This window comes from Physeter macrocephalus, chromosome 6, assembly GCF_002837175.3.
Source record: "Physeter macrocephalus isolate SW-GA chromosome 6, ASM283717v5, whole genome shotgun sequence".
Taxonomy (NCBI): Eukaryota; Metazoa; Chordata; class Mammalia; order Artiodactyla; family Physeteridae; genus Physeter; species Physeter macrocephalus.
Window position 1 is genome coordinate 53,300,685 of NC_041219.1, and position 15,492 is coordinate 53,316,176.

General features: G+C 57.6%; 1 protein-coding gene across 1 annotated transcript; it reads left to right on the forward strand.

Moving 5' to 3' along the window:
* Positions 1 to 467: 467 nt before the first annotated feature.
* On the forward strand, positions 468 to 12,510 carry HDHD5 (haloacid dehalogenase like hydrolase domain containing 5). The gene is made up of 8 exons (XM_024129284.3): positions 468 to 592; positions 4,531 to 4,734; positions 5,614 to 5,726; positions 6,977 to 7,070; positions 8,215 to 8,248; positions 9,642 to 9,816; positions 11,548 to 11,736; positions 11,936 to 12,510. Exons 1-8 carry the CDS (start codon positions 485 to 487, stop codon positions 12,219 to 12,221), a joined length of 1,203 nt encoding a protein of 400 aa, XP_023985052.1. The 5' UTR covers positions 468 to 484; the 3' UTR covers positions 12,222 to 12,510.
* Positions 12,511 to 15,492: the final 2,982 nt, after the last annotated feature.

The following is a 15,492-nucleotide window of genomic DNA, read 5'->3' on the forward strand; positions in this document are numbered from 1 at the left end:
CACATGCCACGGAGCCACTAAGCCCATGCGCCACAGCTACTGAGCCTGTGCTCTAGAGCCCATGAGCCACAACTACTGAGCCCACGTGTTGCAACTACTGAAGCCCACGTGCCTAGAGCCCGTGCTCGCACCAAGAGAAGCCACGGCAATGAGAAGCCCGCGCAGCACAACGAAGAGTAGCCCCTGCTCGCCACAACTAGAGAAAGCCCGCGCGCAGCAACGAAGACCCAACGCAGCCAAAAATAAATAAATAAAAAATAAATAGATTAAAAAAAAAAAAAGAAGTACAAACTTTCAGTTATTGATTAAAACCCAGAGACGGAGGCGGAACTACAGCTCCCGAGATGCCCCACGCCCCGCCCCACGCCCCGCCCCGCCCCAGATACGGAGGCGGGACTACAGCTCCCGAGGTGCCCCGGGCGCCACCGGCCCCTGATTGGCTGCGCGGCGGTCAGGCGTGCGCGGTGCGCGCAGGAGGCGGCCCATGGCTGCCCTCGGCGAGGCGGCGGCGCGGTGGGCACCCGGACTGTGGCGACGGGCGGCGCGCGCGGCCGCGGGTTTCGGGGGCTGCCGTTTCGCGAGCAGCTCGCAGGTGAGGGCGGAGGGTACGGGGCGGCGGCGGGAGGCCGTGCGGCCTCGCGGGCCGGGCTCGGAGCAGGGTGTCCGGCCTCCGGACGTCACTCCCCCCGCTCTGCCCGCGTGTGGTGACGTCACGTCCCCTGGGGCCCTGGCGTGCGGGCCCCTGGCTCCCCCGGGCTCCGTTCACAGAGCCCGGGGCGAGGCGTGACCCTGTCGCCCGCGGGGGCGAGCGGGGGGCGGGGACGCGGGCCTCCGTGACTCGCCCGCCGGGATGTGCTCCAGGAGGACTCTGCGGCCCCCGCTCCGCGGGTCCTGACTTTCCGGACTTTCCCGGTGGAGAGAGTGGGGGGAGGGAAGAAATGATGCGGCACTGGCTAAGGGATCAGTCCTGCCCGGGCCGCTTACTGCCTGTTTGACTTAAGGCAAATTGCCGCTGCCCCTCGGTGTCGCGGGGGACCTCTAAACCCGCGGGTGCTCGAGTCCCACAGCCGACCCTGCATCCGCGGACTCGGCATCCGCGGGCCCGGCACCCGCGGATCCACCAACCCCCATGGTGTGTGAGGTTTGCGATCAGCAGCTGGTTGAATCCACTTGTGAGGAACCCGGGGTTACCGAGGGCCGACTGTATCTTTATTGAAAAAAATCCGCCTGTGAGTGGATCGGCACAGTTTAAACCTGTGTTGTTCTAGGGTCAACAGTACTTAGCTTTCTAAGCCTGGCTTTCCCCGTGTGTGTACCAGGGATAGTCCTTACCTTGCAGTGTTTTTGCTAGAGGGTACCTGGGGTACTTTGTGTGATGTAGGTGCAGTACTTTGCACAGTCACCGCATGTAGTAAATTCTCGCAAACATGGAGCTGGTTGGAGTGGACAGTGTCCTGGACGGTAATTGTGATGCTGTTGTTGGAAGCACACCAGCCAGTTCCAGATAAGAAGCAAAAACACAAAGGAACATCTTAATGGTCCCTTCATTTAAAACTAATCTTAAGACCACACTTCTTTTTTTTAAACTTTTTAATTTTTATTTTTATTTTTGGCCACGCCATGCGTCTTGTGGGATCTTTGTTCCCCAATCAGCGATTGAACCCAGGCCCTCGGCAGTGAAAGCACGGAGTTCTAACTCACTGGAGCACCAGGGAATTCCTAAGACTGCACTTTTTAAAATTCATGTGTAGTTGATTTACAGTGTTGTGTTAGTTTCAGGTATACAGCACAGTGATTTAGTTATACATATACTTTTTCAGATTCTTTTCCATTATAGGTTATTACAAGACATCGAGTATAGTTCCCTGTGCTATACAGTAGGTCCTTTTAATTTTATATTTAGTAAAAAAAACACACATTTTATCACTGCCACAAATATGCACTTTAATTAGAAGATCTGGTGTAATACCCAGGACTAGTTAAAAAAAACATGAAGTGAGAAAGAAGAAAAATCAAAATACAGATACAGAAGAGAATGAAAAGAAAAAAGAAAAAAAAAGAATGAAAAGAAAAAAATCTAACCCTATGTCCTTTTCTCGAGGTGCCTTCACTCAAAAAAAAATTTAATAGATGTTATTTTTTTAGAGCAGTTTTAGGTTTTCAGGAGAGCTCAGCAGAAAGTGTAGAGAAGCCCCACATACCACCCTCCCCCTGTTTCCCCTCTTGCTAACTTCTCACAGGAGTGTGGCATGTTTGTTAACAATTACTGGGGGCCTTTCATTTCTAGGTGGCTGGGTGCCTGGTTCTCTGTGTGCACTCACCTTAGGGGTTGGGGGTTGTGGTTACACACTGCACAGGAACAGATGAGGGAGCGTCGGGGATATTGCTAAATTGTCCTGAGACTTTCTTGTTCTTAGTAGCAGGGTCTGTGGGTTCTTATGTCTAAGAGAGCAAATCTTGTGACTATTTAGGATATGGCCTCTAAGACCAGTAAAACGGTATGGTTAAGATTGGCAGCCATCAGCACAAACAAGCTGTTTTATTTTTTTAACTATGGAATTGTCAAAAATCCAAGAACATGGGGGCTTCCCTGGTGCCGCCGTGGTTGAGAGTCCGCCTGCCGATGCAGGGGACATGGGTTCGTGCCCCGGTCGGGGAGGATCCCATGTGCCGCGGAGCGGCTGGGCCTGCGCGTCCGGAGCCTGTGCTCTGCAACGGGAGAGGCCCGCGTACTGCAAAAAAAAACAAAAAAACCAAAAAAAACTAAGAGCAATATTATGAACTCTAAAACCCATCTTCCAGATTCAGCAGTTATTGACATGTTGCCGCACTTGCTTTGCTAATCACCCCCACTTTTTTTTTCTTTTTGTGGCTCTAAGATTTTAAAACAAATCCCTGATTTCTTGTCATTTGAACCCTAAATTCTTCTGTGTGTACCTTTAGGAAAAGGTATTTTGAACATAAGCACAATGTGTGTGCGATGAAAGTGGCTTGACTTAGCGGGCGCCAACAAAAGGAAAATGACAAACAGGTTAGGTTGGATTTTTCTGACAACTGAAAAACATCTTGTATGTTAACAGACAATTCATAAAATAAGAAATGGGATGAATTTTTAAAAAGGATAGCGTTCAACTTTGTAAGTCGAAGAAATGCAGATTGAGAGGAGATAATCACTTTTTTAAACTTTGAAATTAACAAGATGTTTGATACTTAACAAACTCTTTGATACTGTGAAAATCATCCTTGGCAAGGGTACCAGGGTCCATGTGAGTTGATACTGTTTTGGAAAACTTGTCAGTAGGTGTTATGTCATTGTAATGTTTGCACTTTTTTGGCTTATTACTCTTGCTTTTTAGAATCTAGCTTAAAAGGGCTTCCCTGGTGGTGCAGTGGTTAAGAATCCACCTGCCAGTACAGGGGACACGGGTTCGAGCCCTGGTCCTGGAAGGTCCCACATGCTGCGGAGTAGCTAAGCGTGTGCGCCACAACTACTGAGCCCATGTGCCTAGAGCCCGTGCTCCTCAACAAGAGAAGCTACTGCAATGAGAAGTCCACACACCACAACAAAGAGTAGCCCCCGCTCGCCACAACTAGAGAAAGCCCGTGCGCAGCAACGAAGACCCAACGCAGCCAAAAAGAAAGAAAGAAAGAATCTAGCTTAAGGAAAAGTCCATAATAATGGAAAAATCAGTAAGCATGAAGAGTTCCTTATAGCATAATTTGTAGTAGCAGAAATGTGGAAAAACCTAAATGTCTGAAATAGGGGAAACCTAATGTTAGCGGAGTATTCACTCAGGATATTATGTAGCTAGAAACATGCATAGGTGGTAGGTCTGTGTGTATTGATATGGAAAGATAACCAAGGGATACCAACGAGAAAAAGGAAGACGGAAAAGAAAGCACAACATAGTACCATTTGTGTGTTAGCTAAAAGGTGAGAAAGTAGAACCATCCATGAAAAGTTTCTGGAAAATACACAAGAGGGGATGGTACTGGGTGGAGGAGGAAGCAAGAAACTTAAAAATTTTTTTTCTATATCGTCTGTAGCAATTGAGTGTTTTTTTTAAAAAACTCTCTGTGTGTTGTTACGATAAAACAAAATTCTAAAAGATGGTTATGAAGGCTGTTGTAACAAATAAAAATGCTTCATGTCAAGCAAAAAAAACAAGATACAAAGTTGTACATATAAGGTGCAGTCATAGCTGCGTGACAAACATAAAAATAGAGAAAGGAGATGAAAGGAAATACTGATCGGTTGTTTTAAAGTGCTGGGCTTGTTTCTGGATTTCTCTGTTTTCCAATTTAAAAAATTCCTTTATATTAATTATGTAAAAATAACTTTAACAAAATAGTTATATGCTTAAAATTACCTGAAAAGCCTTAATTCTTTGTTGCAGGTGGATTTGCCCTATCGGCAACCCCAAGTCCTCACCTTGCGTTCGAGGCCCGTGCTGGCCCGAGGGTGGGGATGAGGCTCCCCCGTCTCCTCTGCCTCGACTCAGGGTCCGTTCTTGTCTCGCCTCCATGCAGAGCCCTCCCACCTTCGGGTTCCTGTTGGACATCGATGGGGTGCTGGTTCGAGGCCACCAGGTCATCCCCGCTGCGAGGGAGGCCTTCCGCAGGCTCGTGGACCCCCAGGGGCAGCTGCGGGTGCCCGTGGTCTTTGTCACGAACGCGGGGAACATCTTACAGTGCAGCAAAGCCCAGGAGCTGTCAGCCCTGCTGGGCTTCCAGGTAAGGAGCGGCCGGAGACAGGAGGGTGAGGACCTGGTTCCCGTGGAGCCCCCTCTCCAGCCCTGTGTCCCCTGCCCTGTGGGGGGACAATATGGATGATCCCAGTACACATCTTCCTGCTGGAAAAATAACTTGAAGTTCAAGGCCAAACTCAGAGGGTAGAGCCTCATCAGCAGGGTCATCTTTTATGAAAGCGTACATGTTGAGCACGGAAATCCCACCTGTGGTCTTGGCTGTTTCCATCTTTCCTCCTGGCCTCAGGGTCACGTGTTTCTAAATCTCCGTGTACCAGGTGGGACTCTGAAGTGACAGCCCTCGTTTCTCATGAGTAAGATGACAGAGCTCAACGAGCTCTGTCCCTCGTCACCCACCTGCGGCTCCCACCGTCCCCGCATTGACACGGGGACAGTGTTGGCAGTGGATCTGGTTCTTGGAAGGAGTCCTTTGGAACCAGGAGGGTCAATCCCATGCTGATCAGCTGGGACACGCTGCTTGGGGAGGAGACCGGGTCCTACCCTGGTGTCTGGACAGTGGGGCTGCGCACTTGCCATTAGCATAAATGCTGAAAAGCCAGGTCTTTATGTAGAACTGAAAATAGTCAGAGGTGGAGGCGGGTCTGAGCTCATGCACGAACCCTGTGGTTCCCAAGTCGGGCTGAGAAATCGGGGTGTCTGGGCCGGTGGGGCCCATGGTGGCCACATCTCCTGCGGGCCCTGGTGTCCGGGTCCCCTCACACCTGTCGGGGCCGTTCTGGAAGGGTCGGGCCCCCTTCTGGGCAGGTTTCTCCTTCCCGGGCCAAGGAGCCAGCTCCTTGCTGCCGCCCTCACCTGCCCTCACACGCGTGTCCTCTGCTCTCTCCATCGCGTGGCTGCCCTGCAGGTGGAGCCCGACCAGGTGATACTGTCCCACAGCCCCATGAAACTCTTCTCGCAGCATCACGACAAGCGGATGCTGGTGTCTGGGCAGGGGCCCCTGGTGGAAAATGCCCGAGCGTATCCTTTTGCTGCTCCCTGCTCTGCTGTCCTTGCCCGGCTGAAAGGACCGGGGTCAGGAGCTCTGGGCGCCTGTGGGAGGGAGGGAGGGCACCTCCCAGGGTGGCCAGCCCTAGCGCCCGGGGGCTCCCGAAAGCCAGCCCACCGCCTCGGGGCCTGCTGGGCAGCTCGCAGAGCAGATTCCTGCCCGTTCTCTGCAGAGTCTGACTCACTGGGTCTGGGAACCCAGGCGGTTCTGTGGTTCGGTTTGGGACCCACGGCTCCCTGTGTGCGTCTGCAGGGGGCTCGGCCCCGGCGTGTGCTCAGCGTGGATGTGTCCCTGCTCTGAAGCAGCGCGTTCCTCTGCTGCTTCCGCAAACCCAAGGGAGCCGAGTGCCGCCTGTGCGTGGCCGCGTGCTCAGGGGCCAGAGCAGCACACGGCTGGTGCTTCGTCAGGGCTCCTGCCTGAGGTGGCGGAGTGACACACCAGGAGCGGTGCAGGAGCGGGTAGGACGGCGTGTGACCAGAGGCTGGGGAGAGCAGAGCGGGTCCGAGTGTCACAGAGGCTGGGGGGGCACCCTGGAGCGGGGGTCCCCCGTGGCTTCCTGGGGGCTGGCGGTGCCACAGGAGGGGACGCAGCTGGGCAGCCTGCCGAGAGGAGGCCGGGATGGGGTCGGGCGGGGAAGGGGGCCAGGAGGGACAGCGCTGGGCTCCGGAACCTCAGACGTGAGCGCTGAGGAGTATGGTCTGTGCGGGTTTTATTGCTGATGGAAGCACCGTTTTGGGGAGATGTGTTTTGAGGTGATCTGACCCTGCGGCCAGTTCAGACTGCCAGTGGGGACTGAGGACAGGGACACGGCGGCAGGTGTTGGAGGGTAAGGCTGCACCGGGCCTGCTCCCCACGGCCGCCCTTCTGGCTGAATCCGGTCCATCGTCCAGATTTAGCTCCGGTCTGGCTTCTCCGGACTCCGCTCAGCTTCCTCCCCGCCGAGGAGTCCCCTCTGAACTGTCCTCAGAGCCCTGGGCCAGCGTGAGCTCGAGGACGAGGCTTCCTGTGTGCCTTTGCGTGGGCGGTGCCCAGAGTAGGCCAGGCCCCCGGGTGTCCGCGCCGCCCGCGCCCACGCCCGCCTGCAGCGCTCCTGGTCGGCGCTGGCCTCACGGGGCTCTGTCTGGGGGCGGGGCGGGTGGGGTTGACGTGGGCTGCGGTGGGTCCCTCACTTTAAAGGCGTCTCCCTGGCACTGGGCGGCTTTGCTTCCTGACCTCCCTCCAGACTGGGCTTCAAGCACGTGGTCACAGTGGATGAGCTGCGGGCGGCCTTCCCTGTGCTGGACATGGTGGATCTGCAGCGGCGGCCCAAGACCACGGTAATGGGACACGCTCGGGTCTCCCTGCTGACCCTGCAGCCCTTCCCGCTCCGAGCTGCCTTCTCAGATGGGAGGGCACGTCTGGCCGAGGCCTTTGTTCCCGGACACACGTTGTCGGGGGTGGTGAGCAGGGCTGTCCCCTCTCTTTCCACAGCCCTCGTGTCCCCTCCAGGTGGTAGTTTTGTGATTTACCAGCTTTCCTAGAGTCGCTTGGAGAACCGCTAGTGTTAAGTTAATCGCTGCTGTACTGTCCTGGAGCTCCTTACAGAGAGCTGGCCTGGTGGGAAGTGGCCTCCTGTGAAAGCACTGGCGGCTCTGAGCGTCTGCTCAGGTTCCTTTGGGTTTGGCTCATATTTGAACCTTATCTTTTCCGACCAGTGGTCACGGGGCCTCTCGTTGACCCTCTAGGGTGACCACCCGTCTCCTGCTGCCCCTTCACCCTCTCCTTCCCTGCGTGAACTCTGTGTCTATCACAGAGTGTCTATCACCGCCTGTTCAAAGTCAGTGCACGTCAAAGTTTAATGAACTGCAGTTATAAACAGACAGGCCTGCTTTTGTTTGTGTAGCTCTTGTCCTCCCCCGAGCTTTCCGAGGGCTCCCCCGCCTTTGAGCTGTGCACGTTATGTGCAGAACCAGGTGCCAGAGTTGGCATGGCTCTCAGAGCAGCACAGAGATAGCCCCACCCCCTGCCCAGGGACGGGCTCGGCCCAGGTCTCAGCTGGTTACTGGCAGGGCCGAGGGCAGGGGAGCTGTTCCTAGAAGGAATGGGCCCCCCGGCGGTGGTCCTGTGATGGCCCTGCCTCCTGAGTGACGTCAAGCTCCCGTCCCTTCCTGGGCTCACCTCGTCCTCTGCCACCTGATTCCAGACTCTCGCCTCCTGTCCTTGCTGGAGGAGGACAGCTGAGCAGCCGTCCCCTGGCTGACCTACACACTTGGTGCCTGCCGGCCTGGGGTGTGGCCGGCCTGAGCGCGCTCTCCTCCTGTCCCAGAGGACCTCTGCCCTCTGTCCTGTCCGTTTCTCCTCGGCCTGGGCTAGACCGAAGGGTCTTCCGTCTGTCAGGCACGTGTCTTTCCTCCCACCCCTTGGAAACCGGGCGTGGAAGGTGACCGTGGCATTGACGGGCTTGTTCTTTGTCTCTCGCAGCCCCTCCCAAGGAACGACTTCCCTGCGATTGAAGGTAATGAGGTCCCTGCGTGATGTGGGCGGGCTCTCCCTGCAGGCCCTGCGGCCTGGCGGTGTGGCTGGGACGTTGGGTGCTGGGTCTCCTGGGCTCTGGTCTCGGATCTGCCAGTCACTACCTCTGAGACATTAGCTGCTAATCTTTCCTTCCCCGTGTCACTTGCCCTTTTGTTCCAGAAAAATCATAAGTGTAGAAAATCTAAGTGTGGAAAGGTACCTAAGGGAACCTGGTCCAGTGTTTCTCAGCCCTATTAAACCCAGTTGTCCCTGGGTAACAAAAATATTGTAATGTCCCCTTTACTACCCTAGATGGATTCTTTCCTATACACAAATATTAAAAATTAATTAATTCATGGTAAAGCCCTAATTGTAATAGAGAGAAACAAAAGGGAACGTTTTTTAGTCAGGTAATCTGCATTTCAATATGCAGTAATTATCCAAGAAGGCGTGATTAGGTAGCGAAACGATTGCACCAGAAGTAGGATCCCCGTGAACGGTACAGCCACAAGTGCAGTGTGTTTACAGGTGTGTTTCACTGGAGACTCAGAAATTAGGAGCAGTGTTGTCACTGGTGATGCGATTTTCCAAAATGGGGAATAACTCTTGGTAAAGTTTTGAAAAAATAAAGTACGTCTTCTCTTGACTAACATGATAGTGGCATTTTTGGAAGAATCAGTGTTTATGAAAAGTCTACCAAAAAACACTTTGTGTGGAATGGAATTAGGGTTTAGGCTCAGTAAATTACAAGCGAGTTGTCCTCCTGTGTGCGTGTCGGCTGTTAACAGACGTGGGGCAGGTTTTGACTCTGCAGAACTGTCCTGAGCCCCTTGCACCCCAGTCTTCTCCCGGCCCTCCCCAGCGGTGTCAGTCATTGCGACAGTTGAAACACCTCCCGGGGGTGGCCTGCCCACTGGGCCACGGTCTGGCCCCGCTCCCCGTCTTGAAGCTGGCCTTGGCAGCTTGTGTGCAGCGTGGGCTCCGTGCTCTGTCAGGTCTCGTTTTTATCCTCCTCCCAGTAGTGGGTGTTGTCCTCACGTAGCTGAGGAAGCTTAGACACTCTGAGAACTGGCCCACCGTCCCAGAGGGACGTGGGCAGCGTCAGGCCGGTGACCCCGTCTCCCCGCCATGTGGCCAAGTGACCCCTGGGGCTTGGGGGACGTGGCTGGGCGGGTGGGGTGCTGGGCAGGGCGTCGGTCAGCAGGGGCTGCTGCTTCTCTGCTTCTAACCCTTGGGACGTCCTGGTGGACACACTGAGGAGCCCTCGGGAGCTCCTCCTGGGCCCGGCTTTGTACACCTCCTGGGACCCATGCCCTCGGCGGGGCCGTGCACCCCAGGCCTCCCGAGGGCCTTCCACGCCCGGCACCCCGGCTCACCCCACCCCCACTCTGCAGGGGTGCTCCTCCTTGGGGAGCCCGTGCGCTGGGAGACGAGCCTGCAGCTGATCATGGACATCCTCCTCAGCGATGGGAACCCCGGCACCGGTCTGGCGACGGCCCCCTATCCCCACCTCCCTGTCCTGGCCAGCAACACGGACCTCCTCTGGATGGCCGAAGCCAAGATGCCCAGGTGAGGACTCGGGGTCCCTGCCTTGGCCCTGGGGGCCACCTCCAGCTGCCTCCTGGGCTGTCCTGCTGACGGTGCCTCGAGCCGCCCCAGTGCTCTGGGCTCAGACCCTCCTCTAGGCCCTGGAGTTGCCATGGCAACCTGGCCACTGGGAGCGGTCTCCAGGGTCACTTCACATACTGATTGATAAATGAAAACTACCACTTACTGAGCACGGAAGGTGGGTAGAGGTGGTCTTTAACCCCCGGCCCCGTTAGAGTCTAACAGGACGTGCTTTTTCTGGCTCGTGGAAGCCAAGTGATGCTCAGTCCCTGTTATGACCCAGCCGCCCTCCCTCGCTGCCTTCACCCTGTGGCGCTGGCTCTCTCGCTTCTTTGTTTCCTTCTGCGCTTAAGACGATGGGGAGGGGAGAGTAGGAGTGATTCCAAGGCCCCTGGACCAGTCACTTCCTCAGAGGCCCAAAGGCTCCAGGCAGGCCCCCCGCCCCCGTCCGCCCCGGCACTGAGCACAGCACAGGCCGCCGTTTTGCTGGCCCTCAGGTTGCCTTCCTGGAAGGGCAGCTGCCGGTGCTATTTGGCTGCTCTTGTCTGCGAGGCCCAAGTCTGGAGTTTCTCCCCCTGCCCTGCCTCCCAGTGAGCTGTGTGGTGGATCCGTCACTGAGGGCCTGAGGGCCCAACACTGAGCCCAAGGAGGTGGGGATCACCGTGTTCTTTCTCAAGTGCATTTCTGCAGCTCGAGGTCAGGTATTTTTTCTGGAACATTCTTCCTAGAGTTCGGGTTTGCTGACACGAGGTGAAGGGGGTTGGTTATGTAGGCTGTGGACTGAATGGCAGGAGGCAAATTACTATTTATAAAGCAGATTTGAGATCACTTTTTCATTCAATAATTTCAAAACTGAAAGTAGAATTCAGTACATAAATAAGTGACACTGAAGTGTAACTTCAAGATACTGAACAGTATCCGATAGGATTTGATTTAGCAGCAAGGGATGAAAACCCAAAAGAAAAGAATCTTAAACGAGACGGAAGTTTGTTACTGTGAAAAAGTCTACCCATCAGGGACACAGGCACCTTAGCCCTTTACTATGTAATCCAGAAGGGCTGCCTGATCTCCAGCCATCATGTCAGCATTCCAGGCAGCAGGAGGGAGTACGGGGAGGGTAGAGAAGAGCACCCCCTCCCCAGTTTCCAGGCTATTTTCCAGGAGGTTAGTGCAGCACTTGTGATTTCATTGACTCTTAGGCTGTAGCTTAGTCACTGGCCATACACTTAGCTGCAGTGGGGGCAGGGAGGGTGCTTTCTGACCCTCGGTGGCAGTGTGCTCAGTGAAATTGGCACCGACGAGTGAGGTGAGATGCCAGCCAGCATTCTGCCCAAGTCCAAGGCAGAATTGAAGCTGGTCCTCTGGTTCCAGCTCCAGCCACCTTGGGCAGGTTACTCCATCTCTGGGCCTCAGTTTTCTCACCTGTGCGATGAGGAGAATGAACGCCATCTCATCGGGCTTTTCTAAGGGTTGAACGTGATGTGCCATCTCCAGCGCTGGGACAGCGCTCAGTAGACGTCGTCAGGTGGTCGCAGGCCATCAGTGCACATCCTAAGTGTGACAGCCTCTCACCAGAAGTGATTCACTTTGCCCTGTCACCGTGCTCTGTGCCACCGCGAGAGGGTGGCACACAGGGCATGTCTGAGCCTTGGGGCCCTGGGAGGGGACCGAGCACGGCTTTTCCTCTGGCAGGTTCGGCCACGGCACCTTCCTGCTGTGCCTGGAGGCCATTTACCGGAAGGTGACGGGCAGAGAGCTGTGCTACGCGGGCCTGATGGGCAAGCCCAGCCTCCTCACCTACCAGTACGCGGAGGGCCTGCTTGCCAGGCAGGCGGCGCGGCGGGGCTGGGCGGCCCCGATCCGGAGTCTCTACGCCGTGGGGTGAGCCCCGCACCCCTCCTCCGCCCCCCGCGACGTGCCCCCCTCCCCTGGTGCTCACCCCCGGCCCCCGGGTCCCGCCCCTCCGTCCCCGGAGACGCGCCCCCCTCCCCCAGTGCTCACCTGTTGGCCACCCCCCTCCCCACCCCCCTGCCGTCCCCGCACCTCCACCGGCGCACAGAACTGGGCCTTCTCTCCCCAGTGACAACCCCATGTCCGACATCTATGGGGCCAACCTGTTCCACCAGCACCTGCAGACGAGGCGGGAGGGGGCGGCCCGGAGCTGCGCCGCCATCCTGGTGTGCACCGGCGTGTACAGCCCCCGGGCCCCGGGCCCCGCCGCTCCCGGCCCGGGTGGCGAGGGGCCTCCGTTCCACGGGCACCGGGACCTCGGCTTCAGCCCGGGGCTCCTGCAGGCGGCCCACGTGGTGAGCGACGTGCACGAGGCCGTGCGGCTGGTCCTCGGCAGGGAGGGCTGGGCTCTGTAGCAGGGAGGGAGGTGGGCCCGCTGGCCGCCCCCCGCCAGCGCCGTGACACTCTCGCTCCTCCTGGGCGGGGCCGCACGATTGTTCCCGGGGTAGCATTTGGGTAGCAGCCTCAGATTTTTCTAGGCTGGTTCCTGTCTGCCTGTGCTGGCAGCTCGTCCTCACTCTGGGGAGTCTTCTGCAGAAGAGGAGGCGGTGCCCGCCTCTGCCCGCTGCCAGCACGGGCTGTAACTCACTCTCAGACACTACTTTTTATGGTAGTTTAGCTTATTGCCCAGAGGCTTTGGACTTATTTTTTTAAGTTAAAATAATTGTAATAAATATTCATTTTGCTGTCTCTTGTGAAGCTCTGTCTGGAATGTACTAAAAAGTCCTATGGGGGAAGGCTCGTGGGCCGGCAGGGTGGGTGACCTTGAGGCCCGGGCACTGGTGGCATTTCAGTCCCGTGAGCGCTGACCCCAGCCCACCCCAGTCTGGGCCGCGAGCCCGGAGGCCTGCCGTCGACTTAGCACTTCCCTGACATGGAAAGAAAGGAGCTTTTCCTCTGGTGACTCTAAAACCGTGTGTCTCGTACTCCTCCCTGTCGCCGTGGTCCAGTGAGCCCCGTCGGTGCCGGCCCCTGTCTAACTCCAGCAGCACCAGCCGGCTGCTCCCTCCCTTCTCCAAACCCTTGTCCCTGGGCAGCACCTGGGCTCCAGGGAGAGGCAAGGTGTGCCCTGCCCTTGAGCGCCAGGGCTGGGCCAGCCCACCTGCGCCCCCAGCGCCCCCAGACAACAGCAGCTCCTCCCCGCGTGCAGCCCGGCCTCACCTGCAGAGCACCTGGGCCAGGGCCCCTCCAGCCCCCGACGCCCCCGGCAGCCTCCCCACTGGTCTACCCCACAGGCCCAGTCAGATGGGAGGTTTGGTCTCTCAGAGGGTCAGGCCCCCTGTGACTTCTCACCACAGCACGGGTGCCCCCCTTCCATCCTGTTCCACCACTTTCCCCTCCACGTTTCGTGGGTCCCGCATGTGCCCTCCTGCCTCAGGGCCTCTTGCACTCGCGGTTCCCTTCCTTCCGACATCCGCGAAGCTCTGTCCCTTTTTAAGGATGTGGGAATTGTCCCCTCGGAGAGACTCCCTCCACTTCCTATAAAAAGCAGCACTCTGGGACTTCCCTGGCGGTCTAGCAGTTAAGACTCTGCACTTCCGCTCCAGGGGGCACGGGTTCCATCCCTGGTTGGGGAACTAAGTTCCCATGTGCCGTGCCGTGCGGTGCAGCACAAAACAAAAAAACAAACGAATGGCGCTCTCTGCTGTCCTGCGTCCTGTTCCCCGTGGCCCTTATCAACCCATGACCTGTATTTACTCCTTATTGCCCGTCTTCTGCTAAAATACAAGCTCTGTGGACTGTCCACGTTGGTCCCTTCTCGAGTCCCCACACCCCCATGCCGGGCGCTTCCAGACCCTGTAGGGCGCCCCACATCACAGGCAGATGTGGCTTCTCGCCCTTCTGTCCCCTGGGGCTGGGCTGGGGCGCTAGCTCCCCGCTCACAGCCATGTAGCCGTGGGCGATCCCCTCCGCTCCCCAGCTCCTCCCTGTCTGCGGACCGGCGTTGGCGATGTGGGCCTCACGAAGGAGCTATCTGGGTGCCTCACTGTGCCATGTCGGCTTCTGTTCAGCTGCCTGACCGCAGCGGCTTGAACGCTTTCTAAGCGTCAGGACGCTGGGAGCAGGCATTCAAGCACGCCGCTCGCCCCCCGTGCGGGCGTGCAGGCCCGCCCGCCCGCAGCACGGCCCCGGTACCCACGCGCAGGCCCGCCCGCCCGCAGCCCCGCCCCGGCACCCACGCGCAGGCCCGCCCGCCCGCAGCACCGCCCCGGCACCCATGGGGAGAGGAGGGAGGGGCGAAGACAGAGCAGGTGGGGCTGGACTCCCTTTAAAGAGCTTTCCCGGAAGGCCCACCTCGCTGGGGACTCCGGTCCTGTCCGGCTGAGCAGAGGCGGGTCACAGCGGCGGCGTCCGGGCACACCATCGTGCCGACAAGATCAGGGCTTGTTCGTGAGGGAGGCGAGTAGAGGGGGCGGCGGGCCGGTGGGCGGCAGTTCAGCCCCTGGGACCGAGCTCTGCCCTGGCTCTCCGTCTGAGTGCCCAGAGGACGTGTCTGTTGGGCCACTGAGCCGCTGGCTCTGGAGGCCTGCGCCGCACATGCTGGCCTTTTCCAGAGCACCTTACACCGGCATCACTGGTGCAGGGTTTGTCAGAGCCTCTCAGAGCCCCTCGCGGACACGGTTCTCACCACCCCGGTTTATAAATGAGGGCACGGGGCAGGCCGGTGACCCTTTCCTTTCAGAAACACTGACTGAAGACCCACTTGCTGCCAGGCCCCACGCCGGGCGCCACAGCAGCCACCAGCCATTGGCAACCACACCTACCCTCGTGGGGTTCGCCTGGTAGTGACCATGCGTCCGAGGTCAGTTAGGAAGTGGAGGGGCTGGGCTGACAGCTGGGCCTCCTACTCGGGCATGTCCTCCCGGGACCCCGCCCGCCCTCAGCCAGCCCACTGTCCTTCCTATGGGTCCTGGAGCAGCTGCTGTTGCGGGTCCAGCCCCGCGAGCTCGCCCTGGGCCCAGGAGGCTCACGGGGGTGACTGGGGAGCGGGGGAGGAGTTGGGGAGTCAGCCGGGTGTGGCCGCGTGCCGAGGAGTCTTGCCAGAGCCCAGGTGGAAGGGACGGGGTGACAGCATCTGTGCGCCTGACCCTGGCTCTGCCCCGTGGCTGGCAGCTGCTCTCCGGGGCCCTTTCTCTCCCTTTCTTACTCCTGGTTTCCTGAAGGTGGCAGGAGCCCTTCCAGATGGGGTGCAGGAGGGCAGGCGACTGCAGCAGCATCACGCAGGTGCAGGGCCAAGGGCAGGCCTGGGCACGTGGCTCCAGACGGGTCTCATTGCTCAGGGGCTTTGTCTGGACCCTGGAACCAAAACCCACAAGCAGCCGCTTCATTGCTCAGCCTGACTGAGTGAAAATGTTATCTTTTTGTGTTTTGAAGGAGCCAAGAGATTAACACGAGACGCTGTGAGTCACTTTGAACAAGAAGTAAGTGCATGTTTATAGTAAAGTGATCAGCCTGGAGCAGGACTGGACCGTCAGGTGCCCACTTGGGTCTCCAGTCCTGAACCCCGGCACTTTCTCAGTGTCTCCATGGTGGTGGCAGCTTCTGGCCTCCTGAGGACACCTCTGGGCTGAGGCAGGTGGGGAGCCATCAGGTAGTCAGGGCTCCCAGCAGAGCTAGGGTTGCTGT

Bases quoted from the DNA above. Each gene is read 5' to 3' on its own strand.
- HDHD5 (XM_024129284.3), top strand. From the start codon at position 485: ATGGCTGCCCTCGGCGAGGCGGCGGCGCGGTGGGCACCCGGACTGTGG. The intron at 7,071-8,214 runs GTAATGGGACAC...TGTCTCTCGCAG, and splicing joins AGCGGCGGCCCAAGACCACG to CCCCTCCCAAGGAACGACTT. The intron at 9,817-11,547 runs GTGAGGACTCGG...TTCCTCTGGCAG, and splicing joins GCCGAAGCCAAGATGCCCAG to GTTCGGCCACGGCACCTTCC.